General features: G+C 42.5%; 1 protein-coding gene across 2 annotated transcripts; it reads left to right on the top strand.

Moving 5' to 3' along the window:
- Positions 1-1,163: 1,163 nt before the first annotated feature.
- Positions 1,164-27,017, top strand: CEP97 (centrosomal protein 97). 2 transcript variants are annotated; one of them, XM_066241231.1, is made up of 12 exons: positions 1,164-1,281; positions 3,045-3,187; positions 4,193-4,351; positions 5,294-5,395; positions 7,170-7,283; positions 7,842-8,008; positions 11,716-11,880; positions 13,754-13,878; positions 16,072-16,846; positions 20,540-20,615; positions 22,025-22,732; positions 25,934-27,017. In XM_066241231.1, exons 1-12 carry the CDS (start codon positions 1,239-1,241, stop codon positions 25,994-25,996), a joined length of 2,640 nt encoding a protein of 879 aa, XP_066097328.1. In that variant the 5' UTR covers positions 1,164-1,238; the 3' UTR covers positions 25,997-27,017. The 2 variants fall into 2 exon arrangements, with proteins under 2 accessions (XP_066097328.1, XP_066097330.1); XM_066241233.1 differs by lacking the exon at positions 25,934-27,017 and having other exon boundaries at positions 22,025-24,291.
- The last annotated feature ends 670 nt before the right edge of the window (positions 27,018-27,687 follow it).

A 27,687-nucleotide genomic window follows, 5' to 3' on the forward strand; every position in this document is an offset into this window, starting at 1 on the left:
GAAATTGGAAGCTCCTCTGTACATCCTGTGGTGCTATCAGGTTAGTTTCTTGCTTCTTGGAAGCACAGCTCCATTGCCAACTGCCCTCACCCGCAGCTGTGCTAATATTTTTCATCTTCAACCTAAACAAAGTCTACCCACCTTTTAAGCTTAGTTCTGTTTCACTTCCTCCTTCAAGTCTTTCTGAGGATTATAGTTTCCATTTCATTCTCCATTCCCTGAAATCTTATTGACTTCATATACTGCTCACAAAAATTAGGGAAATTTGTGTATATATACATATATATATGTATATGTATATATTATAGCTTTATATTCACTTTGAAATACTCCCTAATTTTTGGTAGTATAGTTACAATTACATTAGTTAACATGTAATAAATAGTTAGACCAAAAGTATAAGCCTACTCCCCTTCACTCAGGCTGTGTAATTCTTTTTATTATTTAAAATTGAAATTTTTTTTTTTTAAGAGAGAGAGAGAGAGGTAGGGAGTGTGAGAGAGAAACATCAATAGGAGCATCGATTTGTTGTTCCACTTATCCATGCATTTGTTGGTTGGTTCTTGTGTATACCCTGACCAGGGATTGAACCAGCAACCTTGGCATACCAGAACGACTCTAACCTACTGAGCTACCAAACCAGGGCCAGGCAATGTAGTTTTTTAGTTTGGAGACTATACTATAAACTTCTTTTGTATATGCCTTGGAAAATTTTGGGGTTTATACTTATCAAATATACTCCCAGGTCTAAAATTCTTCTAAATATTTTAGAAAATAAAACTTTAAAATACTGTATGAAAGCTTCTATCCCAGAATGCTTTCACTAAATTTTCAAATAAAATGTATCCATTTTGACGGTCCAAATCACTCCTAAAGCAGAGCTGAAAATTTATGCAGGATTGTTCAAAGAACAGGCATTCCCTACAAAGACTCCTAGCAATGAGCTCTCCAATTCGGGCTGCAATAAGTAGCGATTGTGCAACAGCCCGATGGTAAAAGTGTCAATGGGAATGAAAGAATCCAGTTTGCTCACCTGTCCAATTAAGGGAGTTGACCAGGGTTCTAAATTTACTACCGCTGAAGTCTAATCCGGGGTTTTCAGCATCAAACGTAGGCAGCCAATTAGGCCGTCTGCATGCAGTGCATTCTGGGAGCTGTAGTTTCCTGTTCCTCCTATCCTCGACCACAAGTGGAGCAGCTGGAGGACGGTTGCTTGGTATTATTAGCAAGCGGGAAGTATGGCGGTGGCGCGTGTCGATGCGGCTTTACCTCCTGGGGAAGGTAAGGCGCTTCTCACCCCTGAGTCCCCAGGTTTACTCCATGGGACTGAATTAAATAGTTATCTGGGGAAGGAAAAAAGCCTGGATTTAGGGTTGCAGTCCTGGACCTGTTCTTTGGATGAGGTCTATGGGCGTCGCGGAGGCGCGCTGCCTTCTGGGAGTTGCAGTCCCGGGGCTCTACCTATCTCTGGGGCGTCGCGGCCAGGGCCGGCGCGGGGACTACAGGCTCCGGGGTCCTTCGCGCTGCCGGGCGCCCCGGCTCCCGCGCTCCTCACGCTGTCCTGGTGATGGGTTTCCGACTGCGGTGACTCTTGTAGGACGTTTACTTTGAGTACTGGGTGCCCGAGTGAGAACTGCAGGATCTCCCTCTTTCCCCTCGGTTCCCAGAACGTCCAGGACACCCTCTGGCAAACACAGCTCCCTGCACTTACGTTGAGCCCTTTCTTGGACGTGTTCGGTGGCTGTAATACCATCTGGGGGTCATCCCGAGCCCACTGTTCTCCACCCCTGCTTCTGCAGACGGGATGCTGGGGTCGGGTTTGGTCGCTGCCCCAGGGAGCGCGGGCCTCCGTGCTTCTGTGACCCGGAGCCCCTGGGCGTGAGCCGAGCTTCTTTGTTTTAGTTACGGCCGTGAGGCTCTGCAGCCGCCGCCTGGGTCGGGGGCAGGGCCGAGGGTCGAGGCCTTTCTCCACTGCTTAGGTCGGGGGCTCGTTAAATTCTTGGGAGGAGAGGGCGAGCAGTGGTTCTAAGAGGTTTGTCGACTCTTGGAATTGTGTGCAAAGGCTGTGCGTTTTCCTGGGACACAGTGCACAGCTTTCACCAAATTCTCAAGAGAATCCCATGACCCACCCACCCCCTGGCCCTGACCCCGAATGCTAGAAGCCATTAGACAATGGGAAGACCTTGAGTCTCTCCAGGAGCATTCTCGAAAAATTAGTTCCCGCAGTAATCGTAATTTGGGTATAAACTTTGAAATTGACAGTTTTCTCTGGCTCCGTCTCCTTTGGGTATCAGCGTGTCTTAAATTCCACTCCCCGGCCCACCAAGGCAACTTAAAATAGTAGCGATGAACACTTAGAGAGCACATTTTATATGAACTGGACTATGTTTTGGGGTGCTTTTTAAAAAAAGTTTTATTTTACATCATCTAATTTTCTCTAAAGAACAACATGATAAGGCAGGTATTATCAAACCCATCCTACAGAGTAGAAAAGTGAACCCAAAGAGATCAGTAGCTTGCCCAAGATACCACAAAGGTGAACTGCTGGAGCCAGGATTTGAGTGTTGTACTAAAGTACTTTATTGAGGCTGTGTGCTAGGGATAGGGCTGAGTGCTGTTCATATGGGTGCTCTTCATCCCCACGGCAATTTAATGAATTAGGTGCACTATTTCTGTTTTGTAGATAGATTAACTGAAGTGTATACTTTGATTTGGGCCTAAAATCTTAAAAAAAAAATACTTTCACTATGTAAGGCACAAAATATGGAACTGATAGTTCATATTTAAATGTGAAGAATTCCAGAGTATGTATTTCATCATATAAACTTGAGTAGAATATCACAAACCATGGTGTATTTTGATATTTCTAAAGGCAAGTGAATAATTTCAACCTGTGGTCCTTTAGAACTTGATTGCTTTCTTGATACTATCGAGCTCTGTAGTGTTTTTGAAATCGGAATGTATAGGGTTTTTATGAGTATAATTACATCCATATGATCAGTTGTTTGATTTGTGTTTTCTAAAAATTTTCTTCTCTTTTCAAGCATCGGTGGTCAATTGGTCCGGACAGGGGCTACAGAAATTAAGTGCAAACTTACCCTGTGAAGCTGATATTCATACTTTGATTCTGGATAAAAATCAGATTATTAAATTGGAAAATCTTGAGAAATGCAGACGATTAATACAGGTAGGTGTTGTATCTGGGGAAATAGTTATATAGGACCATTTTATTATTATATCTAATAAAACAATAAAATAATCTAACAAAGGTAACTGTGCAGACCTGGAAAGTAGTAAATGTTGCCTTATAGCTTTACATGACAGTTTCTCCTGAAGGTGAACACATTTAGATTGGACTAAAAAAAGAAGCATTTGTTTAAAAAAAAAAAAAAAAAGCCCTGGCTGGTTGGCTCAGCAGTAGAGTGTCGGCCCAGTGTATGGAAGTCCTAGGTTCGATTCCCAGTTAGGACACACAGGAGAAGCGCCCATCTGCTTCTCCACCCCCCCTCCTTTCTCTCTATCTCTCTTCTCCTCCCACAGCCAAGGCTCCATTGGAGCAAAGTTGGCCCCGGCCCTGAGGATGACTCCAGGGCCTTCGCCTCAGGTGTTAGAATGGCTCTGGTTTCAACGGAGCAACGCCCCCTGGTGGGCATGCCGGGTGGATCCTGGTCGGGCACATGCGGGAGTCTGACTGCTTCCCCGCTTCTAACTTCAGAAAAATACAAAAAAAAAAAAAAAGCCAACACTTTATTTTGGGAAAATATTGTGTTAAGATACCGTTTCATTTCATGATGGGGTAAAGAGTTCATTCATTCATTTGTTCAACAGATGTTTACTGTGCCCCTCTTATGTATCTGGCACTGTTCTAGATTTTGACTTAGTCAGTTTAAGGGCCCCATTCTGTAGAGTTTACATTCTCAAGTAGTTGCTGTGTTAACAGTGTTTTCTCTTTACTAACTGGAGATCTGATTGCTGAGGGTTATGAGTATTTTCCATTGTCTAAGAGTAATGACAGCAGCAACAAACTAATGGTTACTCTGTGGAACATGTAGAAAATATATGTGAAAAGTACAAATTGAGTTTATATATTTGGGCACGTTTGGCCAGATAAGCAAATCTTTTTAACCACCTTCATGTGAAAGTGATCTATATATTATATTCCGAAAAATAATGAAATGTTTCCGTTTCACAGTTGTCAGTGGCTAATAATCGACTAGTGCGGATGATGGGCGTGGCCAAACTGACCCAACTCCGGGTGTTAAATTTGCCTCATAATAGCATTGGCTATGTGGAAGGACTGAAGGAGCTGGTACATTTAGAGTGGCTGAATTTGGCAGGAAATAATCTGAAGGTAAACTGTTTCTCTCTTTTTTTTAATAATTAGGTTTTTTGGTTTTTTTTAATTTACAAAAGTGTTCACTGTAAAAGAAATTTAAGCAGTACGCACTCACACTCTACAGGGATGATTTCAGTTAACATAAACTAAAAAAAATTTCATTTTGAAACACATAATGCAGTATAATATTCTTTTTAAATGTGAACGAAGTATCTGTAGTATACTTAGAAAAGTGGATCAAATAGAACGACATGTTAGGAGGGAGACTAGGTCATGCTGCGTTAAGTGTTAAGTAAATGTTTAGTGATAGAGTGGAGAGTGTTCTGTTTTAAAAGTCAGGAGAGCTGGATTCTCGTCCTGCTTCCACCATTTTGGATAAATTAATAACTATCTCTGTGTCTTATTTTTCAATACGCTAGATGAGGGGACTGGATTAAATGTTATTGTTAATATCTGGCTTTTATTGAACAGTTAGTTTAGGCAAGGCACTATTCTAAGCATCTTAACTGTATTAACTCACTCAATCTCATGACAGCCTATACGTAGTGTCGTTATGCCCATTATATAGATGAGGAAATTGAGGGGTCGAGAAGTTAAGTGACTTGCCTGAGGTCACACAGCTGGGAAGTTGCAGATTCAGGATTTGAATCCAGGCAGGTTGGCTCTACTCTTAACTTGTGAAGTCTGTGCCCTCCCAGCTGTCATGTGTCATGTTCTTTAGGTTCTAAATATGTGGGATGATACGATCCTCTCCTCGTAGAGCGATAGTGAACATGGATGCTTGCTACGTAACGTTTTACCAATTCTTTTTTAGTACTGCTTTTTCTCACTAGGTGCTGCTCCTCTGCTTCCAACGGTAAGCAGAATAGGCAGGGGACTCAGCGAGGAGGAAGTAGGGGAGAGTTTCTTTTATTGATTTTGTGTGCGTGAACTGACGTGATAATTTTCTTGTGATAGGCCATGGACCAAATCAATAGTTGCACAGCTCTACAGCACCTCGATTTATCAGACAACAACTTACCCCAGATAGGTGATCTCTCGAAATTGGTAGCACTGAAGGTAAGCCTGTGTTCTGTCTATGTCATTTCTGAAATTTTATACTAAAATACTGAGAGAAAGTGATATGATTGGCTTAAAAGCAGCCTGCTGAATATGAAGAACAGAGTATACTCATTATGATAAAAATTCTAATAGAGTAGCAGAAACTAAGTATGAAACTTTTTGTTTTTGGTTTCTATAACTGATTTAATTAAAACTAGTCATTGTACTTAAGGTTCTTAGTTTACCATCTTTCAGACATGAAATTTCCCTTCATGCCCAGCCGCCATGCTAGCGGCTTTACAGCAAATACGTAACGTGTTGGTGAGGTTGAACGTAGTTACTCCTGAACTTGAGCCTGCCTTTTTGACACTCGGAATTGCTGTGTTTTTAGTAATAGTATTGCTAAGTTATCAAAATTAACTTCACTTTAACTTAAAAAAAAATAAACCTATGCCTAACCAGGTGGTGGCGCAGTGGATAGAGTGTTAGACTGGGATGTGGAGGACCCAGGTTTGAGACCCCGAGGTCGCCAGCTTGAGCACGGGCTCATCTGGTTTGAGCAAGGTTCACCAGCTTGGACCCAAGGTCCCTGGCTAGAGCCAGGGGTTACTTGGTCTGCTGTAGCCCCACAGTCAAGGCACATATGAGAAAGCAATCAATGAACAACTAAGGTGTCGCAATGAAAAACTAATGATTGATGCTTCTCATCTCTCTCCATTCCTGTCTGTCTGTCCCTATCTATCCCTCTCTGTCTCTTTAAAATAAAATAAAATAAAATAAACTTATAGCATATAGTACTTTTCATGGAAGAGAATGTATCATGCAGTCAAATAAGTAACAGCTGGACTCACAATTTCAGAAGACCTGTATGGGGGCCCCGGCCAGGTTGCTCAGTGGGTTAAAGCGTCCCGACATACCGAAGGTACAGGGTTGAGCCTCAGTCAGGCACATAGAGAATCATCCGATGAGCGCATAAATAAGTGGAACAACAAACTGATGTTTCTCTTTTTAAAAAAATAAATAAAATAAGAAATAAAAATAAAAAGATGTGTGTAGGCAATTTTCTCTGTTTTTGCTTCATTGGATATTATTAGCATCAGATGAACTCTCTAAGTTTTAGAAGAACTGTGGTTGGGTCATCTTTCCTCACAGTTTTAGCAAAAAATACACTATTCTAAACAGTTGGATTTAGCCAGCTACTAAGAGAATTCAGATGAACTAAAGATGATTGAACCTTTTTTTTTTCTGAAATGAAGGCATGATTCTCTTATTAGAATCTGGGTGCTCAGTGTTTGCTCCTCACTGTTGCTGACAGCTTCATCCGCCAGGCGCACATTCTACCCTCCAGCTTTTAGCTTCCAAGAGAATCCAGTTGCAGATTATGGATCGTGGGTTCTCTCTCTTCTTCCCTCCTTCTCCTTTGGAAAATTTGCTATATACATGATATCAAGGAATGTTTTCTCCTCACCCTCTAGTTTGATGTTTTATAAGGAAATACATGAGTGTGTTGGCAATTGCTACAGTTGAAATAAACTAGATCTGACAAAATGTTAGTTGCTATGCCAAACATGTTCTTGGGCAAATCATTCAACTTTCTTGGGCTGAATGTGGACGGAAAAAGAGAGAGTGGACCAGAATACGACCTAGGACCCTTCTAGCATTAAGTCTGCTTTGTGTGCTGTAAGTCATATAATCAAATAGGTCCCTCTATTGTTGTATGTACCATTTTAATTTGTCAACATAGACCCATCTAATCTTTTTATTTGTAATTTGTCCCGTTTTTACTTTTAAGACGCTGCTTTTACATGGAAACATCATCACTTCTCTCAGAACTGCGCCAGCTTACCTACCCAGAAGTCTCGTTATCCTTTCTTTGGCGGAAAATGAAATTCGGGACTTAAATGAGGTAAAGTTCGAGGGTGTCCTGTGGGAACTGGGAAGTTCGGAAGTTGTGAGAAAGGGAGAGGTGCAGGAGGAAGTTGGGAGCTCACTTTTGGGCTCCGAGGGTCTTGGGAGACCCTGCCATCGCTATGAAACACTTGGTTGGCTCTGCTGATCATTCCTTTTCCTTCCACTTTTATTAATGTCACTGTGTCATTAAGGCTTCATTTCCTGGGCAGAGCTGCAGTTACTGCGTTTGGAAGAGAGTGGTGGCAGAGAGACGGCTGCCTTGCAGGGCTAACAGGCACTCTGTGCGCCTTGCTCCGGCTACGGTTATGTTTTCAAAATAGGGTTCTCTGTGGGGGGCAGTGTGATACTTTCTGAGGGACTCTGCAGAGGGACAGATGGCCATATTGTAGGAATTTTGGAAATCAATGGATAATTTAAGAGTGTTACTTGTCGCTTTTCAGAACAAGAGGGGGATTGTTACATTCTCAAATTGCCAAGGCTGTGTCATCAGCGGAAGCCTTGCGCTTGACACGGGATAGTCCGTTTTGCTTAACAAAGATATCCTTTGTTCCAGATCTCTTTTTTGGCATCCTTAACTGAATTGGAGCAGTTGTCGATCATGAGCAATCCTTGTGTGATGGCAACACCTTCCATTCCAGGGTTTGACTACCGGCCGTACATCGTCAGCTGGTGCTTGAACCTCAGAGTTCTTGATGGATACGTGATTTCTCAGAAGGAAAGGTGAATATGACCTCTTCAACGTCACACTGATTGTGGCAGTGACTGGAAAGGCAGTTTCTAGCTTTCTGCAGATTCATAAACTATTCCTTAAAATGTATATTTAGAAATGAAGCTCATTGGTGCAATCATATAGCAGACTATGTGCAGCTTGCTAAGGATTTTCTGTCCTTTCTGCAAAGACTAAGATATAAATATCAGTTCTAGAGGTTGGGTGGGGCTGGTGAGTTTATCTTAGTGCCCAGCATACAATTTGATGTCTAAAAGTTCTAATGTTAACCAGTTGTTTGAGGCTTGGAGCACTTTATTTATTTATTTTATTTTTTGTATTTTTCTGAAGTTGGAAACGGGGAGGCAGTCAGACTCCCTCATGCGTCTGACCGGGATCCACCTGGCACACCCACCAGGGAGCGATGCTCTGCCCATCTGGGGCATTGCTCTGTTGCAACCAGAGCCACTCCAGCGCCTGAGGCAGAGGCCACAAAGCCATCCTCAGCGCCTGGGCCAACTTTGCTCCAATGGAGCCTTGGCTGTGGGAGGGGAAGAGAGAGACCAAGAGGAAGGAGAGGGGGAGGGGTGGAGAAGCAGATGGGCGTTTCTCCTGTGTGCCCTGGCCGGGAATCGAACCCGGGACCCCTGCACGCCAGGCTGACGCTCTACCACTGAGCCAACCGGCCAGGGCCACTTGGAGCACTTTATACAAACCATGTCGTGGATCCTGTTTAGGGAGAGTTTCAGATAACCTGCAAAGCTTGTAATTCACCAGCTGTGTAAGGGCAGTATTAATAATACCTTGGGACCCAACCACCCTTTGCAGTAGTGGCTCTGGGAAAGTGCATGCAGAGTTCCAGGGTGGAGCTGGTAGCAGACACTTGAGTGGTGCTCCCCTTCTCCTACCTGTGAAGCAGCAGGAATGAGGGCTCCCCCTTCTTTAGATCATTGATGGTCTCTGCACTTGGAGTTGGGCTCCCTGCCTGATGGGGTCTTCTGGACGCTGGCACATGATCAGTGGAATTAGAGTTTTAGGGGAGGTCAGGAACTAGAATGTGGGCAAAGAAAGTGGAATTAGAGGGGATTGTGAGAATTTTTCTTTTCTCTCTCTTTTTTTTTAATTCAAAGAGAGGAGGGGAGGCAGAGACAGACTCTTGCATGGCCCCCAACTGGACTCCGCCTGGCAAGCCCATAGGGAGCAATGCTCTGCCCATCTGGGGAGTTACTCCATTGCTCAGCAACGACCTCTTCTTAGCACCTGAGGGGGAGGCCATGGAGCCACCCTCAGTGCCCAGAGCCACCTTGCTCCATTTGAGCCATGGCTGCAGGAGGGGAAAAGTGAGAGAGAGAGAGAGAGGAGAGAGGGGGAGGGGTGGAGAAGCAGATGGGTGCTTCTCCTGATGACTGGAAATCAAACCCAGGACATGCACACACTGGGCTGATGCTCTACCACTGAGCCAACTGGCCAGGGCCTGGATTGTGAGAATTGAGGTGAGTTTATTCTCATCACTGAACCTCATTGCACTTCCTCTGCTCAGTGCATACATACATACTTTCATGGACTCAACACATAACATTCTTCCTCCCCAGATTTGCCCTCTGTCCTGGAGACCAGTACTCATCCCTGGAGGGGTGTCCTGATGAGAGGAGGAGTGGTGGGTCCCAGACAGGGCTGCCCTTTTCCTTCTTGCTGTTTCATCTCGTTATTGAATGGGGTTGGGGCAGTGAGAAATGGCAGCCAGGACTGCATAGTGCTGGTGCCGGGTGATGGGCATGGGCCAAGTCCAGTTTGCCTACCAAAAAGTGTGGCTTTTCCTTTCTGCTGCAGTAAATGTTGCTGTGTACTCAAGAACCTTATTTTGTTTCAAACTGTATAGTTCTAAAGCTGGAATATGGGTTCACTTGGATTACCTTCTCCGGATCTTTTTTTTTTTTACAGAGAGAGAGAGAGAGTCAGAGGGATAGATAGAGACAGACAGACAGGAACAGAGAGAGATGAGAAGCATCAATCATCAGTTTTTCATTGTGACACCTTAGTTGTTCATTGATTGCTTTCTCATATGTGCTTTGACCGTGGGCCTTCAGCAGACCGAGTAACCCCTTGCTCGAACCAGTGACCTTGGGTCCAAGCTTTTGCTCAAACCAGATGAGCCCACGCTCAAGCTGGCAATCTCGGGGTCTTGAACCTGGGTCCTCCGCATCCCAGTCTGACACTATCCACTGCGCTACCACCTGGTCAGGCTTCTCCGGATCTTTTTTTAAGCAAAAGAAGTATGTTGTATTTTTCTGTGGGAGACTGCTGACTAAATGTATTATATTCTGATTGCACCAGGACTCCTTTGTATCAGTCTACAATACAGCTAGGTAGCCTGACAGCTTTGGACAGTGCAGTTTGTGTGATTTGGATACTTTACTATGAAGGTCCAAGAAAATGGTTTTGGGTTGGAATTGATTTTCAGACCAATCACATTGCATAGTTAATGGTAGAGAAACAGAGAAACAGAGTAAACCAGAATGATCAAACCTCAACTCAAGTTGAGGGGCATATTTAACCCTTTGAGTAGTACGAACATTCATGTACATCATTGTGCCTACTGACCATCCGTAGTAAGATCGTACACGTAAGGCAACATTAAAAAAAGGCAAATGTATGTTCTTGTTTCCATAAATTGGTTATCAAACAAACATTTTAAGTTAATAAAACTGTAACTGAAACTAATTTCATTTTTTGAAAAAAAAAAAAAAACTCACTCCTTGGGGTCAGCAAGCATGAAAAGAACTCACTAGTCAAAGGGTTAAGAATGGGAAAATAGCCCTGGCTGGTTGGCTCAGTGATAGAGCGTTGGCCAGGTATGTGGATGGGTTCAATTCCCAGTCAAGGCACACAGGAAAAGCAACCATCCATTTCTCCATCATTCCCCCTCTCCCTTCTCTCTTTCTCTCTTCCTCTCTTTATCTTCTACTCCCGCAGCCATGGCTCGATTGGTTTGAGTGCATCAGCTCCAGGTGCTGAGGCTCTGTGGAGCCTCTGTCTCAGGCATAAAAAATAGCTTCTTTGCAAGCATGGCCCCAGATGGGCAGAGCATCAGCCCCAGGTGGGGTTTGCTGTGTGGATCCTGGTTGGGGTGCATGTGATGATCTGTCTTACTCTCTCCCCTGTCTCACTTCGAAAAGAAGAAAGGGAAAAAAGAATGGAAAAATTGAGGCAATGGCATGTTAAAAAAAAAAATTCAAGCATATATGGAAAAGTAAACAACATAATGACCTCCTGTCATCCAACCTCAGCAGTTTTCACTTCGTGGACAATCTTACTCATTTGTACCTTTACCCACTTCCTCTTCTCCTGTATTATTTTTTAAGCAGTCTTAGTTTACATTTAATATCATGTGTGAATATGTCAGTATATTATCTCTGCCAAAAAAGGACAACTCAAGAAATAACCACAATACTGTTATCACACCTCCCCTGTGATGGATTGAGGTACTGCATTTTGACAGTGACTAGAAGGAATACATACTTAATTGCTTTTTTGAAAATAACTTAAAAATATTTGGAACCATTAATACAACTAAAAAACAAGAGTCTTTTTTTAACTTGATTGCGTTTCACTTAGAAAAACATCCAATCATGCAATAGAGATAAATTAAGAAGGGAGACCATTGTTGCTTAGAAATGTATCTTGTCTACCTGGTGGCATGTCTTTATGTCCCCGATTCCAGTTTGAAAGCTGAATGGCTCTACAGTCAAGGCAAGGGCCGAGCGTATCGGCCCGGCCAGCACGTCCAGCTCGTCCAGTATCTAGCGACAGTCTGTCCTCTCACCTCCACCCTGGGGCTCCAGATTGCTGAGGATGCCAAACTGGAGAAGATTCTGAGCAAGCAGAGGTAAGCCCGTTGATGTGTAGCAGCTGATGAATTCACAAGTGAAGATACCTCTGAGTCTTCCGTGGGTCAGTGGGACTGAGGCAAGTGCCAAGGCCCACGTTCCTGGGCCTTCGGGCCCCTTGTCACTGCGGCAGCTGGCAGGGCACTGAACCATGCAGTGCAGTGCAGTTTGCTCCACAGCAGCTGGCAGGGCACTGAACCGTGCAGTGCAGTGCAGTTTGCTCCACAGCAGCTGGCAGGGCACTGAACCATGCAGTGCAATGCAGTTTGCTCCACAGCAGCTGGCAGGGCACTGAACCATGCAGTGCAGTGCAGTTTGCTCCACAGCAGCTGGCAGGGCACTGAACCATGCAGTGCAATGCAGTTTGCTCCACAGCAGCTGGCAGGGCACTGAACCATGCAGTGCAGTGCAGTTTGCTCCACAGCAGCTGGCAGGGCACTGAACCATGCAGTGCAGTGCAGTTTGCTCCACAGCAGCTGGCAGGGCACTGAACCATGCAGTGCAGTGCAGTTTGCTCCACAGCAGCTGGCAGGGCACTGAACCATGCCGTGCAGTGCAGTTTGCTCCACAGCAGCTGGCAGGGCACTGAACCATGCGGTGCAATGCAGTTTGCTCCGCAGCAGCTGGCAGGGCACTGAACCATGCAGTTCAATGCAGTTTGCTCCACAGCAGCTGCATTGCTGGTTATTTCTGGGAGAGCCGAGCAGTATGGGAAACTGGAATGTTTTTTAAAATGGCGCGGTCCTTTTAATGTTGGTATTTTGTATGGGTTTTTAAATACTAATGTTAAGAAGTATAGCTAGGCCCTGGCCAGTTGGCTCAGCGGTAGAGCGTCGGCCTAGCGTGCGGAGGACCCGGGTTCGATTCCCGGCCAGGGCACACAGGAGAAGCGCCCATTTGCTTCTCCGCCCCTCCGCCGCGCTTTCCTCTGTCTCTCTCTTCCCCTCCCGCAGCCAAGGCTCCATTGGAGCAAAGATGGCCCGGGCGCTGGGGATGGCTCTGTGGCCTCTGCCTCAGGTGCTAGAGTGGCTCTGGTCGCAACATGGCGACGCCCAGGATGGGCAGAGCATCGCCCCCTGGTGGGCAGAGCGTTGCCCCTGGTGGGCGTGCCGGGTGGATCCCGGTCGGGCGCATGCGGGAGTCTGTCTGACTGTCTCTCCCTGTTTCCAGCTTCAGAAAAATGCAAAAAAAAAAAAAAAAATTTTTAAAAATTAAAAAAAAAAGAAGTATAGCTAGGCCGTGGCCGGTGGCTCAGTTGGTCAGAGCACCATCCTGGAACGCAGAGGCTGCTGGTCTGATCCCCAATCAGGGCACACACAGGAGCAGACTGATGTTCCTGTCTCTCTTTCTTTCTGTCTCCATTACGCTGTAGCTAAAATCAGTTAATAAAATTTTAAAAAGTACAGCCAGAAGATTTAGTAGTCACTTTTTTTTTTATCAGAAATTCAGCCTTAAATGTTTGTGCAAGTGTATGCATCTGAGGGTGTCTGTGTGATTTAAAAATAAGTTCCTTAACCTTCTTTATCCAGTGCTTTCAAATGAGGCTTTGTAATTTGGTGGTGATTAGAGGTATCTACTTTGAAGACTTGTAAACTTGTACCTTTCTGAGTGTTACGTAGGAAGCAGAAAAGCTTTTTAGTTTTTAATTTATTTTTATTGATTTTAGAAAGACAGAGAGAGAGAAACATCGATTTGCTGTTCCACTTATTTATGCATTGATTGGTTGATTCTTGTGTGTGCCCTGACAGAGGATCAAACCCGCACCCTTGGTGTATCAGCACAGTACTTTATCCAGTTGAACTACCCAGCCAGGGCCTGGAGAAACTATATGTTGATGTGTGTTAAATCACATCAGATGTTGTTGACTTTTAGGTTTCACCAGAGGCAGTTGATGAACCAAAGCCAAAATGAAGAGTCGTCTTGTCTTCCGGCTATGGAAACAAGGACTCCGGAACATTCAAGCCCTGGTCAGGACGGCCAGACAGTCCAGGAGAGCGGTGAGAAATTAACTCCTGTTTCCTCCAAGCTGGTTGATCTCTTGGGCATCATAAAACAGATAAAGTGCACATTTTCATAATCTTTATTAGCTTTTTCACTTAAGTGGTCATTTGGATCTTATAGTTTAGATATGTGTGTATACACACATGTATATTATATATACATATCAAAACTTTTATCTGATTTTTTAAAATTCAGGGCCTGCTACTTTTTGTATTGATCTGATACTTTGATTATTCTTATGATTATTGAAATAATTTATTTTTTAAAAAATACTTGGTTTGGCCTGACCAAGAGGTGGCTCAGTGGATAGATTGTTGGGCTGGGATGCAGAGGACCCAGGTTCAAAACCCAGCAGTTGCCGGCTTAAGTACGGGCGCATCTGGTTTGAGCGCAGCCTTACCAGTTTGAGCATGGGGTCACTAGCTTGAGCATGGGATCATACACATGACCCCATGGTCGCTGACTTGAGCCCAAAGGTCACTGGCTTGAAGCCCAAGGTCACTGGCTTAAAGCCCAAGGTCACAGGCTTGAGCACAAGGTTGCTAGCTTGAGCAAGGGTCACTTGCTCTGGTGTAGTCCCCTTCTCTCCTACCCCACATCAAGGCACATATGAGAAAGCAATCAATGAACGACTAAGGAGCTGCAATAAAGAATTGATGCTTCTCATCTCTCTCCCTTCATGTCTGTCTGTCCCTCTCTCTGTCTCTCTCTCTGTCTCTGTCACAAAAAACAACAACAACTTGGTTTGGCCCTGGCCATTTGGCTCAGTGGTAGAGCATTGGCCCAGTGTGTGGATGTCCCAGGTTCAATCCCTAGTCAGAGCACATAGGAGAAGAGACCATCTGCTTCTTTACCTCTCCCTCCCCCCCCCTTTCTCTCTCTCTCTCTCTCTCTCTCTTTCTTCTGCTCCTGTAGCCATAGCTGAAGTGGTTTGAGCGAAGTGGTCCCAGGCGTTGAGGGTGGCTCCATGGCCTCTGCCTCAGGCGTTAAAAATAACTCAGTTCTTGAGCAACAAAGCAATGTGCCAGATGGGTACAGCATTGCCCCATAGAGGGCTTGCTGGGCAGATTCCGGTAGGGGTACATGCAGGAGTCTGTCTCTCTGCCTCCTCTCCTCTCACTGAATAAAAACAAACATCTGGTTTGATGTTTTAGGCATTAGAGGAATCAGTGAAGTCATTTTATTGCATTTTACTCTATTTCAAGGATTAGCTTTTATTAGAAAGGTGTAACTGTTGAACGACAAGATAACCTGGACTTGTTATCTTTGAATATATGTATCCTGATTTATTGATGTCACCCCATTAAAAAAATAAAATTATTAAAAAAAAAAAAAAAAAGGTGTAACTGAAAATGGACTCACCAAAATAAATAAATAAATAAATAAATATGCAAGGTGATGAATGTGTTAATTAACCAGATGGCAGGAATCCTTTCACAATGTGTACCTACATCAAATCACCAGAATATACACTTTCAATATCTTACGGTTTTGGCCTGGCCTGTGCTGGTGCAGTGGATAGAGTGCCACCCTGAAAGGCCAGGGTCTCTGGTTTGAAACTCTGGGCTTGCCTGGTCAAGGCACATGTGACAAGCAGACAGGAACAGCTAGAGTGGAGCAATTACTTCTCATCACCCCACCCCATAAAATCAATAAACAAAATCTTTAAAAATATATATATATATCTTCTTTTTTTTTTTTTTTTTTTTTTGTATTTTTCTGAAGCTGGAAACTGGGAGAGACAGTCAGACTCCCGCATGCGCCCGACCGGGATCCACCCGGCACGCCCACCAGGGGCGATGCTCTGCCCCTCCGGGGCGTTGCTCTGCCACGACCAGAGCCACTCTGGCGCCTGGGGCAGAGGCCAAGGAGCCATCCCCAGCGCCTGGGCCATCTTTGCTCCAATGGAGCCTTGGCTGCGGGAGGGGAGAGAGAGACAAAGAGAAAGGAGGGGTGGGGGTGGAGAAGCAAATGGGCGCTTCTCCTATGTGCCCTGGCCGGGAATTGAACCCAGGTCCCCTGCACGCCAGGCCGACGCTCTACCGCTGAGCCAACCGGCCAGGGCCAAAAATATATATCTTAAAGTTTTGTGTGTCAGTTATACCTTGATAGAGATTAAATTAAAAAAGAAAATAAAGAACCTCTTTAGATATTTAGTGGCTTAAATGATACTCTGTTGATTCTTCTAGAACCCGTCATCCAAGTCAACTCTTGGGTTGGGATAAGCAGTAATGACGACCAGCTATATGCTGTTAGGAGTAACTTCCCAGCCTCTGTACACACTACGAGGTATTCCCGAAGTGACCTGCTCCTGGAAGACATACAGACAGATGAGGACAAGTTGAACTGTAGTCTGCTCTCCTCGGAGTCGACGTTCATGCCGGTGGCGTCCGGACTCTCTCCAGTATCCCCTACAGGTGAGCTGAGGCTACAAGGCCTTCCCTTGGGCCTGGCCGATGATGGTGCTGCAGGCGGATCTGTGAAAGAGCAGGAGGACCAGGACTTGGATAAGGAAGAGGAGAAAGCTTTTGCAGCTGCAAATGAGAATTCTGTTCAAATGATGAAAAGTGCAGTCGGTGCAGAGGTAAATGAGAAAGATAGACTGCTACCTCGTCCTGAGCCGGCAGTAACCAGTGCTGTCTTAAAAGGTGACACCCACAGTCCTACGCCCCTTCCTGAGTCTGTTGGACTCAGTGTCTTCCATACACAGCCAGATGGTGAAAAAGCTGTGTCTGAAACTGCTTCAGAGGAACTTCCCTGCAGGGTTTTAACCCAGAGATCTGTTGCTTTGGGGCAAGATAAAGTTGCCCTTCAGAAATTGAATGAAGCAGCCACGACACTTCAGGCCTGTTGGCGGGGCTTCTATGCCAGGAACTACAACCCTCAAGCTAAAGACGTGCGTTGTGAAATCCGGCTGCGCAGAATGCAGGAACACATTGTCTGCCTCACCGATGAAATAAGGAGGTGGGTCAGACGTCCTGCGTGGGGGCTGCATTGTTGTTGGTTTGGGGGTGTCAGATTGTCCAAGTAGATTCGAAACACTGAATCATGCCTTTGCGGTCACACTCTATCAGGGGTCTCCAAACTTTTTACACAGGGGGCCAGTTCACTGTCCCTCAGACCATTGGAGGGCTGCCAAATACAGTGGTCCTCTCACTGACCATCAATGAAAGAGGTGCCCTTTCCAGAAGTGCAGTGGGGACTGGATAAATGGCCTCAGGGGACCACTTTGTGGCCCGCGGGCCGTAGTTTGGGGACGCCTGCTCTATACCATGTTGCCACTCTTGGTTTACTTGTCTGCTGCAGAGCACGGGAGGCGTCCTGAGGGCAGACTGTCACGTCATCTCCGTGTCTAGCACAGCAGTAGGCACATATATGTGGTACAGTAGTAAATGTTGGCTCAGTATGTGCCTTATAGGCATCTATAAACCTAAACGCAGAAAGGTACAGAAAATGTAGAAAAACTGAATAAATATAAAAAGGAGAAGATGAGAAACTACATAGAACCAACTAGGTGACCTGAGAATTTAAGAGGCTGAAATTCTGGGGGAATGGTAGAGTATGCCTTCACTCGGTGGCTCCCATGTATCCCTGACAGCCCCCCCAGGAAAATCAGGGTTTTACATCTATTCTGAGTAGATTATATTGGTGTTGCAGCCGTCAGTACCTATTGCTGTTATCAGGTGGAAGAGGAGGAGAGTGTGGGAAGAACTGGAGAGTGTGTCCCAGCTCCCGCGGGGGGTGTTTCGGGAGAGCAGAGGTGCTACAGGGAAGAGCGAGAATGCACGTAGAGACAGAAGCTGGGGGGTATCATTTGCTGAAAGGACTCGGAGCTATGCTATTCTGGTCATGATTATGTTTTGTTATAATGACAGGATACACCTGTAAGTCAGCGTAGAAGAAAAGCAGGTGGGGTCGAGTTCAGGAGAGTCGGGCACAAGCTTCTCGTTGTCCTTTCCCTGGGCAGTTGTACAGAGGCCTGGTTCTCCCAGCAGCGATGTGTGACAGCACCTGGGAAGTAGGCCAACCAGGGAGGGTCCCTCAAGCCTTCCACCTGAGGTCAGACTGCTTCAGGGCCAGAGGCGAACAGAACGCTTGTTCACCGGAGAGCACAGCGTTAGCATAAACTCCAGTTTAACCCAAGGCCCCAGGTGTGTAGATCCTCCTGACAGGCAGGACATTGCTGGGGCTTACATACAGAAGCCAGTCAAGTCAGTTTTCTCTTTAGAATACAAAGGGTTTCTTTTCTTTTTTTTAAATTTATTTATTAAATTTAATGCAGTGACATTGATAAATCAGGGTACATATGTTGAAAGAAAACATCTCTAGATTATTTTGACATTTGATTGTGCTGTGTACCCCTCTCCCAAAGTTAAATTGGCTTCTGTCACCTTCTATCTGGTTTTCTTGTGCCCCTCCCCTCCCCCAACCCCTCTCTCCTTCTTCACCCCATCCCCCCTCCCCCTACCCCTGTTGCCATCATATTCTTGTTCAACACCCCAGTCCTGCTGAGTTAACCCTTTCTGCCCAGTACGGCTCCTACGAGCAGGGGCATTAATGGATGAAGGCAGTTTGGAGTGGGTTAGATTGTGAATGAGAGGCGACAAGTGTAATCAGCCTTTTGGGGCGTGTTGTGAGGAAGAGAAGAGCTAGGGGAAAATCTGGAGTTAAAATTATTTTTTAAAGATGAGGATAAATAGCGTGCTTATGTGTTGATGGAAATGATTCGGTGAAGAGAGACAGGGGTGCGGAGGAAAGGAAGAAGGCAGGACTGAGCTCTTGAGAAGGTAAGAGGGAGGGATCCAGTGCACAGTAGAGGTGGTGGCCTGAGGCAGGAGCAGGCCGGGTGATAGGGTTGACGGTGGGGTGTGGGGACATCCTGTGTGATGGCTGCTGCTTTTTCTTCAGTAATGTATAAAATGTGGTCAACGTCTGAAAATGAAGAGAGGGAGAGATGTGAGGTGGTCACTGTAAAAGTGAATTTATAGGCCCTGGCCAGTTAGCTCAGTGGTAGAGTATAGGCCCAGCTTCTGGATGTCTTGGGTTCAATTCCCAGTCAGGGCAGACAGGAGAAGCAACCATCTGCTCCCCCTCCTCTCTTCTCTCTCTTTCACTCTCTCTGTCTTTCTCCCCTTCCCGTAGTCATGGCTCAATTGCTTTGAGTGCATCAGCTGGGCGTTGAGGAGGGCTCCATGAAACCTCCCCCTCAGGCTCTAAAAATAGCTCGGTTGCCAGCATGGTCCCAGATAGGCAGAGCATCTGCCCCAGACATGGGTCACTCTGTGTATCCTGGTTGGGGCACATGCAGGAGTCTGTCTCCCTGTCTTCTCACTTGGAAAATAAGGGAAAAACAAGTGAACTTTTAAGGGGAATGGAAGAGGATTGCTAGGCAGTGTGAGGAAATGGTATGATTTTCATCAGCAGTTCTCAGCTGTTCTATTCTGATTCGGGGGTGGTTAATTTCATTCAGCCAGGAATGGTTTTTCCTCAGATATGTATCGTTAGGGGAAAGAGAGAAGGGCAAGGGAATCAAAGATGTTTGGAGGGGATGATTATAATGATAGATCTTGGAATTTAAATGAGGTAAGAGGAAAGACAGGAGAAAGGGATCATTAGTTCAAAGGTCTAGATGAAGATCGGGCGTCTTAGATTGTTGCATCGAGATGAACTGGGAAGATAGGAGGTAGTAGTTTGTGTAGGTGCTTGAAATCATTTTTGAAAATGGTGTAGTCAAAATAAATGTCTGGATCTCTAGAATGAGAATGAAATGAGTGACGTGGGATGGATTATTCTTTGAGAATCCATGGCAGTGTTGAGGTCTCCAGAAATGATGACAGGAATGGGGCAGTGAGAGTCAGTGCTGAGACTTCAGTGAATGGGGGTGGGTAACGGGAAATCAGCACTTGAAGAGAGTTTGGGGAGCTTTAGTTCTTCAGTAGGAAGGTAAAAAATAGTTCGTACCCAGCAGTGAGAAGCAATCTGTTGACCCTAATGGGTGAGTGGAAAAGATGTCTTCCACTTGAGGGCGACAAAGCCCTTAGAAGTAGGTCTGATTTGATCAAGGGTAAGTTCACTTAAGAGGTTGTCTTGATAAGGGTTTGCTGATCACAATTTAGGAGTCTCAGATGACACAGGGGAAGGGCTTGGGGGCTAAAGAATGTGGGGAATCGGGTCAGAGCCTCAGAACAAGATGGTGACAGTCTGGGAGATAATGGCCAACTAACTACCAGAAGAGCCCGAGGTTTGCGATAGGCGTGAGTGTGGAGGGGCAGCAGTGAACCCAGAGTAAGACTTGAGTGAATGAGGGGAAGTGATGGGACGAAGTGGGTGGTTGTCTTTTGATGGTCTGCAACTGGGGAAAACAAGGAGTGAAGTTTGATGGGATGAGTCCTGCTCGTCTCCTAGAAGGTGTTTGTTTCTAGCTGTGAACCGAAACCGTAACTGCTGCCCTGTGGTGTGTTTGGGAAACTGAGGCCATCTCACTTGGCTTCTTTGTTGAGTCTCTGTAAAAACTTGTTTCAGCTTAGATATTTCAAAAGTGAGAAGAACTTTTATTTGTTTTTTAATCTCTATAATGCATGTGTTTATTGATTGTTACAAGAAGTACAAGTCAAAGTACACTTCCTTGTATCAGTAATGGACTTTGAATTATTATAGATTAAGAAAAGAAAGAGATGAAGAATGTATTAAAAATGTTGTACAAGAAGAAGCTGTCAGATTTCTCTGGAACCAGGTAAACCCTTCCTGCTGATTTACATCATGTGTAAACAAAGAAAATTTCTAGATTTATTGAGATAATCATAGACTAGTTCCCAAGGTTAAGGATGTAATTTGTACTCTTTGCCACTAACTTGGTACTAGCACAGTGAAGTTGGTTACATTGTATTTCATCTGAAAAAGATATTTTCATAATTTTAACCAGAAAGATAAGAAAGTATAATGATGAAAGAAAGTGACTAAATTAAGAGATGTTTTAACTTAGCAATACATAGATACAAAAAAACCCAATTTGAAGTTTTATGTAATTATCTGTCTTGTTTTATCTTTTGGGAATATTTGAATGAAAGGTGACTAACATCATGTATGATGGTTACAATATAAATGTCCTCAAAAGTACGCATGAGTTTTTGGGAGAGCTTGAATTTTAGAATAGTGTACTTCAGGGACAGTTCAGACAATTGATTTTATTATAATTGTATTCCATCAAATATCCCTTAGGTGATAATTCCCTGGAAATATTTTTATAAAAGAATTTTTTGTAATAGTATTTTAACTACAAATTTCAAAAACCTTTTAAGATTTTATAGCTACTAATAGCTAGGGTGAGCTTAAATAAATTATAAAAATAATGTGGAATGCTGTGGAATAGGTAAAAGGAAGAAGATAGTATGGACTGACATGGAAAAACTTCCAAAACAACACCGTTCGGTGCAAGCAGCAAATTGCAGAACTTGGTGTTCCGCTTGACTCTAAGAACTCCCTTTGTACTTGAAAATATATAGTAAAAGTTCTGGAAGGATACATCAAAGTGCTATCAGTGATTACCTTGGAGGGCAGTCACGGGGAAACTAAAACATTCTATATACTGCTGTTTTGTTGCAGATGTAGTAAAATTTTGAGATCTTCATTGTACTTTAAAAATGTTAAGGCCTTATTACCAAGAATGCAGGGTATTTTTTAGGTATTTTAGAGTTGTATATACTATACTGTTAGATAATATTTAAACTCTTACCCCAAATGGGTATCTAAAATGAGACTCTACTTATATTGGAGAATCTACTTTTATTAGTGGGCTCTAATCTTCTGTCTTAGTATACGGACCTCAGTGTATGTTGAGGACATTATTGACCCCTTAGCCAGGTACACAGATGTACAGTTGTACTTCTAATTGTTTTTCCAGGAGAAGCAAGAGAGCTGCTTTGGCCGTTCTGAATTGCATGGCCAAGGACTTGTACCGTTTGTGCCCGCCTCGTGGAGGCTGGAGGTGCTGTGGAAAGCGTGGGGAAGTCAGGCCATTTCTAACTCCACTTGCACCATCTGCCATTTGCCAAGTTCATGTGTGTTGGGAAACAAGCTCAAAGGGCAAATGTAAAACAGGCATGGTTTTTATTTTATAATGAAACCCTGTCCTTTGGTTTATAGGTAAGGTCTCTGCAAGCCTGGCAGCAGACTGTGGACCAGCGTCTGAGTTCCAGGCAGGCTGATGTTCCTACTACACCAGGTTCTCTGGCGCCATCTGCACCCGCGTTGTCCACCCAGAGCCAGGAGTACTCTTCTGACCAAAATTCTGATTGCTTCCTTGCTCCTGACGAAGCTCCTCTGGAGAAGTCCTTGCCAGAGTTTCCAGATTCTGGTTTTCATTCCTCCCTCACAGAACAAATTCACTGTTTGCAGGAGTCTTTGGATTTTGACAAAAGTTCCACAGAAAGCAGTGAAGGTTCCCTAATGGGGAATTCCACTGACACAGTCAAGTATTGCAAAGACTCGGACGGAGCAGATGCCAGCGAAGAGCGTGGTGAGTGCAGTAAGGAGAGCTCAAACAACGAGGAAGATGACGCTCTGCTTGAACAGTACATAACTTCAATCCAACAGCTGGAGGATTCGGAGGAGAGGACAAGTCCTGCTGAAGGGGCAGGCGATGGTAGTGTGCTCCCCACAGCTCCTTCTCCCGAGCAGTTAGACGCCTTGTCTGAGCAGGTAGACGCCTTGTCTGGCAGTGCTCCTGCTCCTGCAGATGAGCCTCGTGGCCCGTCTCCTGCCTTGCAAGAGGAGAGCAGCCAGCCACCCGAGAATTGTAACTTAAATGCGGAAGTTCAAGGGCAGCAGGCAGAATGCGATCCTACTTTTCAGGTATTGCCTGTTGGTATCACTGTGTAGCATGTCTGGTTGCTTCAGAAGCAGAAATCCATTTAATTTAAGACTACTTTCAGTTGCCTTTTCTTTTTTTTTCCCCAAAAGGAAATGGGAGTATTCCCCCCAATTTTGTTACTATGTATATAGACTTTGTATTCTTGTCGCATATTTTCTTCCATATTCTAGATACTGAGGTTAATCTTTATTTTGATCGGGTTAGCCTTTCTACTTAACTGTAATGTATCAAACAATGTTTATCTTGGAAGCTGTAGGCACTTTATTTCGGAACTGAATTGACTCAACAGTGATCTTGTTTTATGTATTCATTTCCTTTCAAAAATAAACTAGGATATCATAAAGAAGGTAGGAAACTTTTCCTTAAAGATATGAGATTGTTGACTCCTCTATGTCAGGAAGTTAATTGTGTATTGAAGAGTGCAATTTGTTAACGTGACTATAATAACATATGAGGGTTGTGAACTATTGAAATTTGCCAGCCTCCTTGGAGGAAGAGCTTGTGTTTTTAAGCTGTCTTTCCCCTTCCTTATGAGTCAAGGAAAGCCTTCTTCTAAGCAAATAGGAAGAGAATGTAAGATTATAGGATTTTTCAGTGGGAATGATTAAATTGTCTCATGGAAAACTTGAGTGATGTCATGTATCATTTTTAACATATAAAGCCAAGTGTTCCATCCATAATTAAAAGCTGCTTATTTAAAGAGGCAGCACGAGAGTATTTCTCCCAGATATGAAGAAAGCCAACACTAGGGTGTATTTATTTGCAATAATGTCATGGCAAACATTATCTATTCATTTAGTTCTTTTTTGCCTCAGAGATAAGCATTTGTGTGCCAATATATTGCCAGAAATTGATGTATGTTCATTTGTGTTCCTACTTTGTATTTGCAGTGTATTTCAGCAAAAGTTCCCTCCCTGGTCATTTACTTGATCTCAGCCTCATAATGAAGAATATTTTTAAAAAATACTAGTGTTAGAGTACAGTGACATTTTTTAAGAACTATTTTCTGTACATATCTCTGAAAAAAGTGCCACATTTGGAAGACAATTTAATGGTGATTAAGAAAAAAATAAACCCTACTTATCTTTACTTGTTAAAAAGAATACATATCTGTAAATCTAGGAAGAAATAATATTGTGTTTGAATGTTACGGGTAGATACATTCGCAAATCAAAGATAATTTTTGGAAGCTTAATATTTTAATCTTTGTGAATGTTCGAATATTATTGAACAATACATATCTGATTTTCCCTAATCTGTGGACATACCGCTATTTAAAACTTTGGCAATACTTATGTACTCTCTAAATTTAGGTGCTAAATAACTATTCTGTTACAGTCAATAGGCCCCCTTCGTTGAAGTTATATAAAACAAAAACTTCTGGGGCTGGTCTGTGGTGGCGCAGTGGATAAAGTGTCGACCTGGAATGCTGAGGGCGCCGGTTCAAAACCCTGGGCTTGCCTGGTCAAGGCACATATGGGAATTGATGCTTCCTGCTCCTTCCTCCTTCTCTTTCTCTCTCTCTCTCTCTCTCTCTCTCTCTCTCTCTCTCTCTCTCAAAATGAATAAATTAAAAAAAAAAAAACCACTTCTGAATTGTCAAGAATAAGGTCAGTGATCACATGTTACACTTTACTGATAGTTAGAAACATTTCTCCAGTATGGGTAAAATGTATATAAATAGGGTTTATAAATATGTAGCACTCAGATTAAAAAGACTTGAATTTCATTCTCAGAAACCCAAAAGCCTCTTGAAAAGGAAATATTTTCTGTTTCTTATAAACTGAATAGCAGTCTTATTTTCAAAGGTATTTTTCGTAATGAAGCTTGTGTAACGTTGAAAGCATGTTAAATAAAAATAGAATTTTTTGCTTTTTGAATAATGCTAATTTCTTATGAATGATTTTGAACTTCTAAAATATACCCTATTTTTCTATTTTACAGTTAAGTGCCTCATTTGCTGCCCATTGTTAGACAAAGAAAAATTAGCTTGCACTTGACTGATACCAAAAGTGCTTCTCATTAAGACATAAATTTCTCATTAAGGTTTTTTTGAAGTGTCCCGGTTCAGTATTACCTAAGTAGGTTTCTGCTGACATCCTCTCCCTCTTTTCTTTTTTAAAAAAAATTGCAAACCACAATTAAATTGATTTGAACACAAGCATTTGTTAGTAAGATTTTTTTTTACCTTTGCCTTGTTTTTCTAGTGCATAAATAGCATCTAGCGTGCTTTTATTTTTAAATTGACAGAATATGATAATGATTAACATTCCGCTCTTCATCCTATTTAACTTGACTGGTGTTTTGAAGTAGAAGAATATTAAGTAGCCCCTTACCTTAACTTCACAGATTATCTTGAATGTACATAGAATGAAAATAATGTAAATTAGAATGCAGGAAAACTGTCGCATAGACTTAATATATTTTGAGAGCTTTACATTGTAATTTAAAATAATTTATGTAACTAAGATACTTGTTTTTGACTCTACGGGCTATTCATTGGTCCACTCAGAAGGGAATTGGGTAAAGTAAGGTTTGGGAGGTTGAGCTTTAACATGGTGTTTATGTTTTTTTCATACAGGGGAAATTTAGTTCAGTTGTGCTATTTTAGTTCATATTAGTTCTCTTCATTTATGGAAAATTTAATATATTAAGTAGGTACTTTTGCAGAAGCACAGAATCCTACCATGTGAGAACTGGAAGGAATCTTAGAGATGATTTGTTCTGATATCTTTGTTTTAAATATAAAACTAAGGCACAGAGGGGTTAAATAACTTTTCTGATGGTATAGCTAGTTAGTAGTAAATAAACTAAAAACTTTAATGGTGTTCCAAAAATTTATTATATACTTTTTATTAATCTTTTCTTTTAGTGAGTCAGTAAGAAAATCTCCCATATATTTCATTTTCTTTGAAAGAGAGCAAAAATTTTGAGAACTAGAACACTACATCTCAAGGCAGAGTTGCTTGTAAAATACAATTAATTCATTAGAATCCTGAGTGCATTTTCTCTAAGAAATGTGATTTGATTAAAATGTTTTTTAAAGAGCAATAATAAAAGCAAAATATTTAAAAAAGAGTAACTGTATCTTGGAGTCCATTTATTTGATGACAAGTACAACAGGTTATTGTGGTGTATAAATTTCCTATTGAAATGCTGAGTTGGTTATATTTTATCTGCAGTTTTACAGAACAACAGGTGTTCAAGGTTTAACTCTTCTGGCATTCAGAAAGCTCCAATTATGACAGGTGAGTCGGACATAATATATACTGTTCACAAAAATGAGGGGTATTTCAAAGTGATTATGAAGCTATAAAATAGCCCCTAATTTTTGTGAGCAGTATAGTTTGGTTTTATAAGTTTAATTATAAAAGGTTCAGCATGTACATACTTTCGGAAAACCTCACAAGTGTGTTTGTATATATGCAGATAATTATGTTCTTGAATGATGTGGATACCATTCTTGAGTGTATTTTTCTTTTGTTTCGGATTATTTTAAATATACAGACACCATAATAATGTTTTGTGGTTTTTTTTTTTTTGGTTATCTACTTAAGACAGGTATAGTTCCACTTTTTATAAATTCAAACACAATATGAGCTTAAGAAATTATACTGTCTTCCTTGGTAACTTTTTGGTGCAAATTCTTAGAATTGGATTAATAACAATAATATAAAATCTTTTTTTCTGGAGAATTGAGACCTAATAAAAAACAAAAAAAATAAATAAAAGGAGTCTGACCAATTTTCTATTCATAAATTGAATAAAGAGACTATTGTTTAATCTATATTTTTAGTTTGCCATGCACCTAATTAAGGGATATCCATTATATTATACTGTTTTAACTTTTAAATATTAAACATGACCACTCTCATTCATGAAAGGGCCTGTAAGGAACATTGTAAACATTTTTAGTGATACTGCTTAAACTGATCAAATTTACTGTGCCATATTGAAATTAAAAGTCAAGTAAACAAAGTATTCCTCACGATCTGGCGAGAAACAAATAATTGCCTTTTTTAAAATGAGGTGCTTTTTATTTGTGAATGAATAGAAATCTTACTAAATTCTAATTCCTTCATTGATTTTAATGAATTGCTAGCATGAGTCCCTATGCAGTAGCTATATTCATTTTCTGATTAAATTTCTTAGAGTGTTTTGCAATAATTTAAAGGTTGACAAGAGCTTAAAAATAATTTGATTTTGGACTCAGGGTTTTTTTTTATTTTGTTTTAGAAATAGATGATTGCAAATGGTTATGATCTGTTTTGTGAAGGCTTCATAATTTATACTGTACTTAATTTGTATAATATTTGAGTCTCTAATTCTAAATAAAAAGTTGGTACATTTGTTTGAATGATTATCTGTTTATTATAAGTAGTAGTAATGTTTGTTATTCATTGTGTTTGTAATTAGTGAGTAATTACAATTCAGAACAAACTGTGGACAGAAATCTACCCAAGTTCTGAGTATAGTTATATAAGTGAATTTGTGATTAAACAGTCCTAGCCTTAAGAAAATGGGTATGAGGCCCTGGCTGGGTTGCTCAGTTGCTTAGAGCATATTTCCCACATGGTGAGGTTGCGGGTTCGATTCCCAGTCAGGGCACATGCAGGAACCAACCAGTGACAACATGATTAAGTAGAACAACAAATTAAATGTTTCTCTCTTTCTCTCTGTCTCCCTTACTCCTCCCTTCCTCTCTCTAAAAGTCAAGTAAAAAAGAAAATGGATATGAAATGGAAAGAATGCTCATTTAGTTTTATTTGGCATGGATTTAATTGCATAGTCACTAGAATTCCCTGGGTAGAGAGGAGCTGGTATTACGCTTCCAAGAGCACAAGTGACACTGTCCGATGCTGTTGAAACAGTAGGTGCTGAAAGTGTTAGGAATAAGTGAAAAGCAGAGTAGAAGCCCTCTGCTTTGACACAAGTA

This window comes from Saccopteryx bilineata, chromosome 8 (assembly GCF_036850765.1).
Source record: "Saccopteryx bilineata isolate mSacBil1 chromosome 8, mSacBil1_pri_phased_curated, whole genome shotgun sequence".
In the NCBI taxonomy this organism is placed as follows: Eukaryota; Metazoa; Chordata; class Mammalia; order Chiroptera; family Emballonuridae; genus Saccopteryx; species Saccopteryx bilineata.